At 43.7% G+C, this 15,666-nt stretch overlaps 1 protein-coding gene across 2 annotated transcripts in view; it reads right to left on the reverse strand.

Moving 5' to 3' along the window:
• ARHGEF28 (Rho guanine nucleotide exchange factor 28) overlaps positions 1–15,666 on the reverse strand; it is a 311,363-nt gene that overhangs the window by 43,445 nt on the left and 252,252 nt on the right. For both annotated transcript variants that reach the window (XM_086699008.1, XM_025924359.2), the window contains 5 exons: positions 12,938–13,192; positions 11,300–11,376; positions 6,292–6,470; positions 5,172–5,263; positions 3,869–4,051 (listed from right to left, as the gene is read on the reverse strand). In XM_086699008.1, the coding sequence (XP_086555134.1) occupies positions 3,869–4,051; positions 5,172–5,263; positions 6,292–6,470; positions 11,300–11,376; positions 12,938–13,192 (786 nt within the window). The remainder of the gene's footprint in view (positions 1–3,868; positions 4,052–5,171; positions 5,264–6,291; positions 6,471–11,299; positions 11,377–12,937; positions 13,193–15,666) is intronic.

The following is a 15,666-nucleotide window of genomic DNA, read 5'->3' on the forward strand; positions in this document are numbered from 1 at the left end:
GTGATTAACTAATTAGGAGAGTTTGAGACGGAAAGAGGAAACAGACACTTGCAAGTAACTATATACAAGGTAGCATGTGATCAGTGCTGAGTTCTATCATCCAGTTATTAGAGTACCATAAAATGCTCCAGGAATGCGAAGGAGCAAAACAGTTGCATTAGCCGGTGGAATTAGGAAGAAGTTATTAAAGGAAATGACAACTGAGTAGAATCTTGAAGGATGAACGGGATTCAAGAGATAGAGACAAAAGAGGAGAAAGAGAAGAAAAGCTATCCAGTAAAGCAACCACCTCGGGAGACCATTCAAGGTGCATTACTGAACTGTTTTTTATTTTCCCCCCAGAGATAAAGACCTCACCCTGATTAAGAATTCCTGCTAGGGGTTCCTGGGCGGCTCAGTCCGTTAAGCATCTGACTCTTGGTTTCGGCTCAGGTCATGATTTCACGGTTCATGAGTTCGAGCCCCACACTGGGCGTTCTTGCTGACCGTGTGGGAACCTGCTTGGGATTCTCTCTCTCCCCTTGTCTCTGCCCCTCCCCCACTCACTCTGTCTCTAAATTCATTGATCAATTAATTAAAAGAATTCCTGCTAGATCTCGGAGTACTGATGAACAGCGACTCGGGGTGGGTCAGGCAGTACCTCAACTGTTTGGTGTTCTCTTAAGCAGCTGGGTCCCCTCCTATTCCCGAGCGCCTACACAACACAGAGAGCCAGATGAATTAAGGCAGAGGGACCTAACAGCAGGCATCGTTCACAGTTCTGATGGCAGAAGAGGTGAAAGCCACCGGCTAAAAATTGAGAGGGGGTGACTTACCCAATAAAGACATTATCAAGGACGAGAGGGTCACTCGAAAGTACTTGTAGCTTTATTGCTAAAATATACCTTGCACTGATCCACTTCCCTCTACTTCCACTGTCAACAGTCCCAACAACCCCCATCAGCTCCTGTAACTGCCTCCCAACCATCTCTGGCAAACGGGTCTCTCTCACTCTGCTCCCCTGCCGGCAGCGAGACGTGTGATCGTGCCACACCCATGATTAAAAGCCACCAGTAACTTCCCATCAAGCGTGGAATAAGATATTTCTTTAACCAGAGCCTATAAACATCTACCTCTGCTCACCCAGGCAACCTCACCTCATCTACTTCCCTGAGTGCCGCCGCCCTGCCTTCCTTCTTCCCTTGAACATGCCAGGCTCACTCCACACACGAGGGCATTGCACCCACTCGGTCCTTGCCCAGGAGTGGTTCTCCCCCGTATCTCCAGACAGCTGGCTTCTTCTCACCTTTCCGTTCTCATGTCAAAAAAATCATCCCCTCAAAGAGGTCTTCCCTGGCTTCTCTAACACAGAGACTTCACCTCACCCCAATCTTACTTTCTTGTGACTTTCTGAAATTACTTTGTTTCCTTAGGTACTGCCTGTCTTCCCCCACTAGAAGTTTTTATCGCCCTCTTTTTTTTTTTTTTTACTGAAGTGTCGTTGACAATGTTGTATTAGTTTCAGGTGTGCACCATAGCTAGTCCACAATTCTCTACATTATGCTGCACTCACCGCAAGCGTAGCTGTCATCTGTCACCATGCAATACCACTGATTAGATTCCCTAGGCTCTACCTTTTATCCCTGTGATTTCGTCATTCCGTAACTGGGAGCCCGTACCTAACCAGAAGTTATGAAAGGATTACTTCCATGAGCACCACCAACAAAGCACAGGGTCGAGGCTGAATGAATGAATGGATGAATGAACCCATCAGTTGACCCCTCTTCAGACAACCTCTATGCCCTTCTCATGACGTCGGTTTCCTCATCAAATAAAGATGATAGAATGCCCTGATTTCTAAATTCTCCTCCAGAGATAATATTCTGAGACCCTGAGCCAGGGCTTGGCAAGCTTTTTCTGCCAAGGAGCACATTTTAAGTAGTTTAGGCTTTGTGGGGCATAGGATCTCTGTTGCAGTTATTCATCTTGTTTTCTCTCTCAAACCCAGTGTCCCTGTCACCTCCAAACTATTATCCCTCACCCCCAGACCCCTTTTTTCCTTTAGTTTCATGGCATCCGATTATACCACTCACTACCCCTTCTTGTTGTCACTCATCTACAGACTCCTTGAACAATTTAGCACCTGGTGCAAGTTCTCTCCCTTTCCCCAATGCCACTCTTGTCAGAATTCTCAGGAATTTCAGTTTTATGAACATAGACCTTCCAATACCTCGGCCTCATGTCTCCTTGACTTTCTCATTTACCCAGTGATCTCATCCCCCACCCTACCTCGGTCAAACCCCCAGTTATATCCTAGACTTTAAAAAAAAATTTTTTTTTAATTAGGTTTATTTTTGAGAGGCAGAGACAGAGCGCGAGTGGGGGAGGGTCACAGAGACAGAGGGAGACACAGAATCTGAAACAAGCTCCAGGCTCTGAGCTGTCAGCACAGAGCCCGATGCTGGGGCTCGAACTCACAAACTGTGAGATCATGACATGAGCCGAAGTCGGACGCTCAACCGAATGAGCCATCCAGGTGCTCCTAGACTTTTTTTTTTTTTTTAATGTTTGTTTATTTTTGAGAGAGAGGGAGACAGAAGATCCAAAGCAGACTTCACACTCTCAGTGCAGAGCCCAATGCAGGGCTCAAGCTCATGAAGCATGAGATTATGACCTGAGCCAAAGTCGGACACTTAACTGACTGAGCCACCCAGGAACCCCCTGGGGGGCTCCTTTTGAAACACACATCAAGTCAATGCGCTACTCAAACCCTCTAATGCTTCCCATGCCCCTCAGAATGAAATCCAAACTCCTTACTGACCTCCATCTGGTCCCTGTAATCTGAGCGCTAGCTGGCTCTGACTTATCGGCCACTCACCACCCCTCCCTTCACTCTACCTGCACAGTCCTCCTGGCCATTCCTCAGGCTTGGCACTCACCTGCCTTGGAACCTTTGCATCCTCTGTTCTCTGTGTCTGCAACATTCTTTCCCCAGATGTCTACTTGGCTTTTTCACTTCCCTTATGTCTGCTTACATATCACCTTATCAAAGAGGCCTTTCTTGGTCACTTTAACGCAAAGAGAACCTCCGCACTCGATCTCTCTACTCCCTCTCCTGTTCATCTTTTTTTTAAAAAAAAAAAAATAGGGTTCAGACTTTATGACAATCTACCTTGAAGCAACTGTCCTCCACTGTTTCTCAAATAAGACTGCCTCGTTTTTTATTGAAGTATCATTAACACACCACATCACATTAGTTTCAGGTTTACGGTATAGTGATTCAACAATTCTATACATTACTCACTGCTAAGCACTGGAAGTGTGTTCTTAATCCCCCCTCGCCTACTTCCCCCATTCCCCCACCCATCTCCCTTCTGACAACCACCAGTTTGTCCTCTGTATTTGAGTCTGTCTTTTTTTTTTTTTTTTTTGTCGTTGTTCGTTTGTTTCCTAAATTCCACATAGGCATGAAATCACATGGTATTTGTTTTTCTCTGACTTAACTTCACTAAGCATTACACCCTTCCGTCCATCCACGCTGCTCCAAGTGGCCAGATCTCATTCCTTTTTACGGCTAAAATTCTATTCTGTATATGTATGCACATATATGTGTCTTCTTTATCCTACTTATTCTATTGTGTATATGTATGTGTCTTCTTTATCCATTCATCTACTGAGGGGCGCTTTTTTTCCTTCATAGTACTGGACACGACCCAACACGTGTATTTTCTTTTACTTCGCTATTTCTGGAATATGAATTGTAGCACAGTTGAGCCTCTGTCTCATTGCTCTATGTGCTTGGCACCAAGACCACAGCGCTGGGCACACCCGGAAGGTACTCGAACATTTTCTGACCCTGTCAAAGCAAATAGTTTTGGAAGCAGCTTACCTTCTTTCAGTGCCGCTGCCACTAATGAGGATGCCTGGGGAGGCTCTCCTGGGTCAGGCTTAATGAGGAGGTGGGGCTCTAGATGGACATCCTCAAGTCCACTCAATTCTCCGAGCTCAGCATAGATATGCAGCTTCTCCTCCAAATAGGTGCAAATTTGTTGGTCTTGGTTACTGAGGATTTCTATGAAATGGCATTTAGCACAGAAGGTTAGCAGAGGAATACAACAACTGTATGAAAGTCTAAGCAAGAAGAACACAATGTTGCTCATCAGTATGGTCTCACAGGTCAAGTACAAGTTGTTGAGCGGGACACAACTGGGTTCAAACCCTAACTCTTCCACTTAGTGACTGTAGCTTTCCATGGAATTTATTGCGCTCGGATGCGTGTTCCTTTCCCCTGCCTCTAATTCCAGAAAGACTTGCAAAACTATTCTTTGTTCAGCTTGTTTTCCACTAAGACTAAACACTAAGCTGAGGAATGAAAATCGAGGTGGGGTGGCAGTGTCCATGATGACTGATACCCGCAAGGGAAAACAATGCAAAGCTACTCAGGCTTCAGTCAGTCTTGCTTAAGACCACACCTACTGGTTTAGGTTTTGGTTTCTCAACATCCAATGTCTTTGATAATCTTGGCATGTACCATTTTCCTCTGGTGTCAATGTATCACGTGATTCTTACGGTTTAAAGGGACCTCTGTCAGCATCTAATCCAGGGGTTCTCAGTCTGCCTCGGTACCACCTGGGCAGAATTTAAAATCCATCCACAACCACCTCCCATAAAGCCCAAGGGAAACGGGTGAGGGTAGGGCCCAGGCATCAGAATTTTTACAAAACTCCCAGAGTAGTTCTGATGTCTAGCCAGAGATGGGAATCACTGAGCTAATCTAATTTCCTCAATTCAAAGACGTGGTAACTGATGACCAGAGTTAATGGGTCCCTTGCCCAGAGTCACACAAGTGTGACCTTCCAGTGCTGGGACCTAAAATTACAGCACCAGACGATGACCCCAAGGCACATCTGTACCAAAACTGCCCTGCCCACAGTTACTGTTTCGTACATGTTACGTGGATAATTATTTCTGAAAATTTGTTATAGATTTTTAAATCACTAAGGAGGAAGGAGGGAGACAGTCCTCTCATTTGAACACTCCTGAAACCCATCTTTTTGTTCTCACAAGTGAGGGGTGGGCCTCAGGTTCACGGAATTCATGTTTTAATTATAACCCCCATTCGTGACACCTGGCCTTGCCCAACACCCAAGGAGAACACCACGGCCAGGGAGTCAGAGATGTGTGCACAGTACCTTGACATTGCTGAATTCTGGCCACTCTTGCTTCAGCTTTCCGCCTCTCCTCATCAGATTCACTTGTCCTTCCCCCTTCTTCTTCTGGGCAACTTTAAAAGACAATAGTCAAGACAGACCACTGAAAACCAAATTCAAGTATCTTTCGGTTCATTAGTAAGACATGGGGACTTGAAGGTAGCATTATTCAGAGAAGAAAAATTCAGCATAAGGAGAATTCTTCATGCCCTCTAGCTGAGATACTTGGTTTTCTTGCGTATATAAAAGACCTAGCACGTATGACATAGCTCTCCAAGTCAGCAGTACAGCATGACTCGAATATTCCAACAAACACACATACACAAATGCACTCATGTGCTCACACCTCTACGCCCCACACTATCAACACTAGCATTAGGTCCGACTAAAATAGTAAGTTTTGCTTTCTACTACATTTGGGTACTTCGCAATGGGACAGAGTAGAGGGAGTTGGAGGGGACAGAGGTAGGGTGCCAGCTTGAGTATGGTGCAGTGGAGGTGGAGGAATTTTATAAAACATCACTCAAAACAGATTAATCAAATCACCATTAAGGATGATCATCCTCACCCCCTCCACTTTATAAAAACACTAGTAATGACAAGGAAATTGACTTTGAACACTTAGATCGACCAATCTAAAAATGTTTATTGAATGATTCTTCAGAATTAGGCACACACAAAAACAAAAAGCATGGCCCCTGCCCTCGAGGAGCTTCCAATCTAATACACATATATACACGAAAAAGGTAGCTGCTACAAGGCAATATATGACAGGCACCAAGTAAATGCTGTAGAGAGCAGGTGTTAAAGAATTCCGGGTAAGGAAGAGACCACTGGAACTGGAGGTCTTCACGAAGGAGGGAAGCCATGAGCTGCACCAGAGATGAGCAGGATTCACACAGGCGGAGGGGAGGTAGGGCTTTACATGCAGGGAGGCGCAGAGAACAAAGCTGCAGATGAGGGGCTATCACAGGCGGGGGCGGGGGCAGGGAGCAGACCAGTCCGGCTGAGGCAAAGTGTTCATGCAGAGGAAACATGGTTAGAATACTTTCCCCAAGTGGACGAGTCCATCCCCTGGCGTATGGACAGAAGGAAAGGTTACCTTTCTACTGCCTGTTGGATGCGTCTCATCCAGTTATTCCGTTCCTCCTTGGAGTTAGTATGAATTTCATACATCTCAGGACCGGCAGATGAAGCACTGATTAGAAACATTCCTCTTTCCTCATTAGCAACTTCTCTAGCAATAAGCTTCTGAAGGGAAATAACGGATGGCTTCTGATCCTACATGAGATAGGAAGAGGTACAGGTGAAACAGCAACCCACCAAAACTAAGGGTCTTACCAAACACATGAGCCAAAGAAAGCACGAGTGTTAGGCAAATGAGTTCACTTCGACCTTTCAGAAGCTCTGTGGAAGCTGCTCAGATCTCCAATGGCAAGGGTGTGCTGAAGAGAGGATGGGAAGAAAAGGATAAAGGGGAATGTTTGCCCTTAAGAACGGGTGGTGTCAGAGGACACCCTTTTAAAATGCAGAACGATCCGAGCGCTAAGACTACCAAAATGCCACAGTCAGGGATTGAGGGATTGTTCTAGAAGGGCGTGGGATAGAAAATAGCTTATCAAATATCACAAGGAGATGAGAGAGGGTGAACCACCTAAGAGTCCACTGGATTTAGCAGTATTTAGGGTGGTCCTTGAAAGTGACAGTGGGAAGGAGGAAGCCCGACCGCAGACTCCCTGAGCATAAGCAGGGTCTCCTGCTGTCGAAGTACAGAGCATACCAACTCAACTTCTGTAGTTTGCCCTGCCAATGTCTCTTCTTCCCACCAACTACGGGAGCCACTGGCAGGCAGGAACGAGTCCGATTCACACTTATACGCCTAGTACATTGTTTGGCATGGTGCAGGCTTTCAATAACTGTCTGCAGAACTGGACTTAGCTGAAGAGGAAGAAAGGCTAAAATTTGGCCTATAAGCCATGATGAAACCACCTCTTCTACCAACATTTATTATGATCTTTCAATGTCCCATTGCTAAGCCCTGGGGATTCAATGATGAGTAAGAGAATAATAACTAACCTGGGTAAGGAACCGTAGCTGAAAGAATAACCAAAAAAAAAAAAAAAAAAAAAATGCCTGCAGGAGATAAACAGTTTTGGGGGGAAGTATGAAGCATCTTCTATGGCTTGCGGCTTCCACCACTGTTCAGAGTTGGTAGCAGAAGGTGGTTTGGCTTCTCCTTCATGGACTGAGCAACATCTTTACCCAGAACATGCCACTATATCTCTCATGGCCGACTCCTTAGTGCCGACCTGTCTGCTTTCCCAGCATCACACGGCTATACCACATCTAAAGTTGTGTGCAAGGGCGTGCCCACAGTATCTCTTCATCTCATTCTTTTTTATTTTTCCCCAAATGTTTATTTATTTATTTTGAGAGAAAGAGAAAGAACACACATAGTGGGGGAGAGGGAGAAAGAAACAGAGATAGAGAGAGAAACGGGGTGGGGGGGAGGGGGGGGCGGGGAGAATTCCAAGCAGGCTCCACGCTGTCACCACAGAGCCCAGTGCAGGTCTTAGTCTCATGAACCGTGAGATCATGACCTGAGCCAAATTAAGAGCTGGATGCTTAACTGACTGAGCCACCCAGGTGCCCCCCCATTCTTCTTAGAGCAGCAAAAAAACAAAAACAAAAAACCAACAACAACTTTTTGAATACTGCCCTCTCTAATTAGGGAGAGCGCCTGAACACTGTTAATATCCTTCGTTAAATAATGGAAATACGACCAAAGACCTTATTTGCTTTCCTTCCTTCAATGCACGGGGTTAGGTTCCTCAGCTTTCAAGGTAAATGGCCTCTGCATATAAAAGGCAGAGTAGGTTTCAATAGCAGAAGACATTAGCAAGAATGAAATTATCTGAACCAATTGGTTAGCATTGCATAAGGAGTGGAGGTGGCAAGGTCAGGTAATTTTAAAATGAAAAATAGGTAAGCAGGTAGAAGGTACCATTAACTGAATGACCCATCAGACCAGGAAGCATCGTTATTTGTATTAATCACACATGAACACTAGAGATGATTGAGAATTCAAATTAAATCTCTAGGAATGGAAGTAACAGGTCTGCCTTAGAGAGAGATGTTAAAAATAGGTGATGCCAATTCCTAACCCAGCCTGCAGAAATGTTCTGTTTGTGCCTCAGCATTTGAAAACCACATTTTAAATAGTCGCCAACTTTTAAAATCTGAGGGATTCCCCATTTTTTAAACCTACAGATTTGTGGGTTCTTGGAAAAAGCAGACTGGCAATCCTGGGCTCATGGATTCATTTAAACACACTGATTCATTTAAACACCTCTGTGACACAGGTCATGTTCTCACCAGTTCACTACAGTCTCCACCACTCGCTATGGGATCCTTGATCCCAAGCCCCCTCTCAGTTTACACCTGGGTGTTGCCTGCCAATCCCCGCAGGCAGGCTGACCGCCTCTGCCACAAAGGAAGAGGAAAAGGAGCTGCTACCGTTAGCCCTGGTATCACACCCCCCTCCACGTGTGATTCCATGAACTGTCTGATTCCACAAGTAATTCCCTTCGAAATCCCACTGTGGTAACAAGAGCTTAGCGTTGCTGCCTATTTTGAAGTTGCACATTACCAGGCTCACTTTGTATTTTTAATTGCTCATTTTGAAATTACCTTCTGTAATATTCAAGAGATCCTCCTAGACTCAGTACTCAGTCATCTAGGATTTAACGAACATCTCTATGTTTTCCTATTCATTTCACAGATTTAGGCCCTACTCCCATTTCCAGCTGAGTCCTCTTAAAAAACAAAATTTCGGGGCGCCTGGGTGGCGCAGTCAGTTAAGCGTCCGACTTCAGCCAGGTCATGATCTCGCGGTCCGTGAGTTCGAGCCCCGCGTCAGGCTCTGGGCTGATGGCTCGGAGCCTGGAGCCTGTTTCCGATTCTGTGTCTCCCTCTCTCTCTGCCCCTCCCCCGTTCATGCTCTGTCTCTCTCTGTCCCAAAAATAAATAAACGTTGAAAAAAAAAAAAAAATTTCTTCTAGGGACACTACTCCATTCTTCTGGTATTTTCAGCTACTTATCATCAGGCCATTTCCAAATTCATCATGTCTTTTGTAACACGTAGCAAGTGAAGCATTTACTAAAGAAGTTTTTCTAGCAGTACAAAGAGCAGAGAAACTCACCCACAGGTATTAGCAGGAAGCTAGCTTCTTACAATACCAAGGTGAGAACTAGGAAATCCAGACATTTGTATAACCTTAGCTAATACAGCAATTCCCTCAAGGTGTTAGCCAGAAGATATTTAAGACACAAGGGCTATGTCAACTAAATGTGTATGATGCAACTCAAAAGCGTATGTTGTAACAGCACAGTGCCCTTGACCGCTTACACATAATGCCTTCTCTTATGCTGACATTGACAAGGGCTTGGTTGACCTTTAGGAAAGCCACTATGTGTCAGCCTAGCATCTCCGTGAAACAGCATCAGTATCATCTTACTGTTGTCTGTAGTCAAACACCTTCTACCAAAAGGGGCGAAGGTGTGGCTGCCTTCATTCTGGATTTGGTGGACTTTATTCCTAACATCCCACTTAATGGCAAATGTGGTCTAAAGCTGGCACAGCTAACTCTTCAAGAGGTCGCACAGGAGGGACAAATCCACAGTTCAAGTCCTACTATCAGGTGAGCATCACAACTTGATCTGAATCTATATGCTATGTTGTCCTAGAAAAGAAGAGGGTTATCTTTATGCCACATCTAAGCTTTGACCTGTTGGCAGGTCATTTGGCCTGTATGGACACTGTTAATATCTTTCGTTAAATAATGGAAATAGGACCAAAGACCTTATTTGCTTTCCTTCCTTCAACGCACGGGGTTAGGTTCTCTTATGATCTGCTTCTCTTTCAGCTCTTTAGTTTTGAACAACTTTTGTTTCTATAAAGGTGTAGAATGAATTTTTCTCTTCTACCAGGGTCCTCACCTCCCATAGGACAAGCCAAATGGTTTCACCTTCCCACTTACTTTCTCTCTGTTCAGAGCACCCCAAATAATAGCCTAGAGAGGTTGCTACACAAATCAGTAGGTTGTCATGAAATCTGCAATGTATACAGTTCAAATGCATCAGGGCCATGGGGACTTGCTTAAGATCTCTTGCTATTTTCTGCAGTAGCTTTGTGAAACAATCTCTGACCTTTATACAACTTGGCCTCAGGGTGCCGATGAGAGCAATGTGCCAAACGGGGGGAAGGAGGCTATTGGGCCAAGGTGACCAGCACAGATGGGTAGGTGAGGCACTCCACCAGCCTCTTCCTCCCCCAAATCCACCACTGACTGAGCAGGCAGGCTTCTTTGTTTTCTCTGAACGGCCTAACAGAAACTTCACTAAGCCTTGAATTTGCTAAAACCGGTTAGAACTGATGATATGTCCTATTAGTCAATGGGTGATAAATATGAACCATTTTAGAGAGCCACCATTACAATGCCCACACAGGTACTGCATCTGGATTCTTTCCTTTAACAGGACCTGATGCTCCTTAATGCTGACAGAGTTAGTTGAGGACATCTTTCTTCTTAAAGGGAGTCATTCAGACCACAAGAGGCTGCATAAAAAATGTTATAAAATACTGGTTTTACTTTTAGTCTAACTCTGTGCCAGCAATGAAATTAATATAACACACAATAAAGATTAATGTTGTCTGAATAATCGTAGTAATTGGTGGTCATTATAGTAGAAACAATGAAGAAGCTTCTTTAAAGTTTAGATACCACAATGGTGTTCTCTTGTTTGGCAGGAGGAACAACATGACGGTTATGAATTGGGATGGCAACGGGTACAGTAGGGACTGACCAATGGAAACAGAACAAGAGTCCAGAAGAAACCCACCGTTCCCAGCATTACCATTTGAGTGGCTGGGAAGGCATGGTGGGAAAGATCTGGAAGAAATGCCAACATAGCCAGATGATAGGGGGTCACCTGAGGGGCTAAGGATAGTGCCTGTCCACCAACCAGCACCAAAGTACTTGAATACTTTTACATTTGTTTAATAAGTGAATCAACCATTTAAAATATGCATCACATGGCCATATACTTACAACAGCTGCAAAGATGTATTTCTGGTCTTTTTCTTGTAAAAAGAGCAGCACATCAGTTAGGAGGAGAGCCAGGATATCTTCAAAGGAAAGATATTACTAGTATTAATGAAGCTAACCACAGTTCAAATGCCTTTATCAAATACTCTTATTTCATGGTTGAAACTTAAATAAACTTATTAAAAATAGACTAACATTTAGTCTAAGTATGGAACTTCTATAAAAATGCCTTGTACTATGGTAGCCAATGATGAACTTTACAGACAACTTAGATTCGCTGTGTTTATGCATGCAGGTCTGTATCACTATAGGTAGAGCTAAATCTCCAGCAAAATGTAATACTGTAGTATTCAGATGGGAAAAAAAATATCCAATAAACAAAAGTTCTAATAGAATGGAGCAAGTGGTTACCTTTAGAAAAAGAAGCTTAACTATAACTGTTGGAGCGCAGTTTCTGCCTTGAATTAGGTGTACAAGTCTGCTCTCTTGCTCCATCTAGACCTGAGCGAGTTTGTGATCTTCTATTTCCACAAATTGTTCACGGGAACTCATCTTCTCTAGCCTACTCAACATCCTAACAGAGTTATCCAATTGCTGATTCAGTGAAATGACCAAGAGCAAAGGACTTGCTGCAACGTGATCTACAGACTGGTTAATGTTTTCGTTTGGTTAATGTTCAAATTGTGGTTAATGTGTGGTTGCAACATTGTGGACCAAAAAATCCCATCTCAGTCGTTAGATGCAAACACCATGAAAACCTGATAATCCTCCCAAGGGTTACCTTTGAGTAACTAGACCCTTTGAATAACCTCTTCCTCTTACTTCTTACCTGAGCAAGTTACTAAGATATACTAAAAACAGGGATAACAGACCAGTGGTTCCTAACCCTGGCTGCACAGCAGACTCACCTGGGAGCATTTAAGCACGCCTACACTTGGACTTCATCCCCAGACCGATAAAATCAGAATCTCTGGGAGAAGACTCGAACATCAGTAATTTTTTCTAAGCTCCCAAGGCGATTCTATCACATGCGGTCAGGGTGGAGCCAGCCTGCATCAGGCAAGACGGTACCTACAGAATCAGACCTTCAGAATCTGAATAAGCAGTTTTAGAGTCTAACTAGATTAATAGGGTCAGATTAATGCCAGTAAATGGCAAACAGAAGCACTGAGGAAGAGTTTGCACCACTGCCAGCATGGGTATTTCTGCATCTTTTTACTCAGTAAGAATGACATTCAGAGCTCATGTTTCCCCTCGATGGCATGACAGCCCCCGGCTGGCCTGGCGCACAGACGGTAAATGTACAGTCAGACTGCCTCGTTTTCAACACACTGCATGTGCCTGACGACTATTTCCATGCCAGCCATTAGCAGGATTCTCAGTGCCTTTGATTCAAACGTTCCAAACTGCAAATTCATAAAATATTTATGAAGGCTTTTGCCTGGGGCAGCACACGCCCCCCAAAGATTCGTGGCATTTGCCTAGTGAAGTTGACGACCGGATCCCACAGGGATCCTTCCACGTCCCAGGGGGTCTGTGTGCATCTGCCACCTCGGGACCACTTTTCCTTTTGAAAACCTGTCCTGTTACATGAGTAACATATGTGAAAGAAGAAAAACAGGTCTGCTGGAGCCCCGATACCTTTGAAACGACCTGTGGCAGTTTTCCAGTAAACAAGGCCATCATATAACAGAGTCCTTTCTTTACTTATCAGTGCTTGCTTCCTAAACACATGGCCATTTTTGAGCTTTGTGTAGGTTTTGTTTTCGATCTTATTCAAGATCTCAAGCCATTTTTGGTTTTTCTCATACTCGCTGACTTTTAAATCCACAGCGGCAATCATGTCTTTAATTAAGCAGAGAGCTTTGCACAAGTCTTTATGTTCTTCACTTCTTTCTGCGTGGGAAAAAGAAAGAACACTATAAAATTAGCCATCGTGCTGAGGAAGACAGTTTTTTTGTGTGTTAAATGCAATTAAAATCATACAAGTGGCAAAAATCACACGATGAAAACACTGGATTAAGTTCAGATGCTTTATTATCAGTCTGTACCCTTCCTCCCCAAAAGAACTGTTAAACGATGTACTTATCAGATGTGCTTAACCTGAAACACTGTAAGATGTCTGAGTTCTAGAGACTGCTACGACCTTCCCCAAGAACACTGAATGTGTTAGATACTAACCTTGGCTTTCTTTCCACCTTTCCAGACACAGGTAATCAAATAACCCCTTCACTGAATCTCTTACAATTTAACCAGGCTGCAGGCCCAAATAAGAATCCTTTCAAGACAGAGTTATTTGAACAACAGGGTGACTTGAACAGGCCCCAGACTCATTTGCCTTCCTGGATCCCTCCCCCTCCATAAAAAATATTCAATATTATATTTTAGAACTGCATTAGTATCAAGATGCATGTATTAATAAAATATATTTTAACACTTTCAACCTAAAAAAATGGCATAAAAACACTGTGCTTAGTGGGTCGAAGTTAGTAGGTCAGTCACAGTAATCATCGATTCCAGTTGTTATTCTTTGAAACACTGGCCATCTGCTCTTATCTCTAAGTTATCTTATGAAAAAACCCTGGAGTTTCTGGAACAGGATCCTAGGACTCCAGATGAAACTGGATTTAACAATTTTCTTATTTGATGACATAGAACACCCGGTTAATGTTTATTGAGGTCAGTAGAACTGAAAGTTTCAGGAGGTCAGAAGGTGCTGGAAGGAGAGAAGGAAAACTGGCTGAGAGCATGAAAGCCTAGAAAGAACAGAAATAAACACACAGAAATAGCAGTCACGTGAGAGGAGAACAAGTCCTCAAACAGTCTAAACGTTTCCAGGTTCTAAATGTCCTAGATACACCAAGGGTTTTTTTTCAGAAAACCAACCAACAGATCCTGACAGGGCTCTTCAACAAGGAAGATTCTTTCTCACTGTCTGAAAGTATCTTCTTTCCTACACTTACCAACCACTAAGCAGCCCCTCCCTCTCAAAATATGCTTCTCTCTAAAGAACCTATTTTATAAATATGAAAGATGAGTAAAGAAAAGCAAAGTTGAGTTACAAGGTAACATGTAAGGCCAAGAAAAGGCTCAGTCATTTGACCAGGAGGGACAAATTCCTGTCCTGTAATGGCGGGCTACATGAAGTGAAGCAGCATGGGCCTCTCTTGGAGTCTTGTCAGAATGATTCCTTGGGCTTCACCTCAGACCTAACTGAGGCAGAATGTGCACGCAAACAAGATATTCAGGAAAGGACTCTGCCTAATGAAGTGTGAGAAGCACAGCCATAATACAGCCACATGAACCAACGTTCCCAGAAGCCAGAGAGAGGATGGGCCACTGGGGGGTCTGACCTAAGGAAGCAGTGTCCATTCAGTCACTATGACGGCTATACCTGAAAAGTCTTAAGTCACACTCATCATTTCTGACACACAGTAGGTAATGACTGTTAATCACTCTACCAGGAACTTGGCACGGGGCGATTCTTGGAGTAGTGATAGCTGACCTAACACAATCTGACAGATTTTAGTGTCTGACATACCGTATTAAAACTTTACACTTTATACGAACATCATACCAATGGAAAGCCTCAGGTGTGTTTTCATTATTTTTGCTGAGAACAACATTTATGAGGCTTTTCTCTTCACACTGTTCTTGTATTTCCCTTTACGTTAAATTACGCGGAGTGGTAAAAACGGGATCGAGGAATAGTTGCCCCCATTCCAGGGTGAACTTAGTCCTTAACATGACCGAAAAAAAGGAAACACTAACTCATGCTTTTCTACTCACCTAGACTGCTTCCCTCCCCCTGCCCCAAAAGGAAGTTAGACGTTCACATTTTTAGACAGGGTACTTAAGATCTCATTACAGTTTTCATCAGCAACAAGTCCATCAATCATAACTAAAGTAATAAAAACAGCTTCCACTCTGTTTACACCAGGCTCTGCACTGGGCATTTTATGCAACCATCTCATTTAACCATCACAACAATTTCCTAAGGATTATAAGTCTCACTTGCTAGTGGAGAAAAACGAGGCTCATTTAACAAACATGCCCAACTAATGACCTGCTAAACCAAGTATACTCAATGGCAATGCAAGTTTACGTAATTCCAAACCCCAGTGTTAGTTAACCTACAACGCTACCATCCAAAGAATAATTTACTCAAGATCAATAAGCTAGCTTGAAGAACAGGAATTTTTATGTACTCATCCATTGCTCTGGTATGTCTGTATTTATTGATAACCTATTCTGTACCAGTCACTACACTAGCATTGAAGAAGGTGCTAGAAGGAGAGGAGAAAAGAACCAGATAGACACAATCCTTCTAGATGCCTTAAGGAGCTTATGGCCCAGCCATATACATTATT

Source organism: Puma concolor, chromosome A1, assembly GCF_028749965.1.
Source record: "Puma concolor isolate L17-30 chromosome A1, mPumCon1.1.hap2, whole genome shotgun sequence".
NCBI classification, from domain to species: domain Eukaryota; kingdom Metazoa; phylum Chordata; class Mammalia; order Carnivora; family Felidae; genus Puma; species Puma concolor.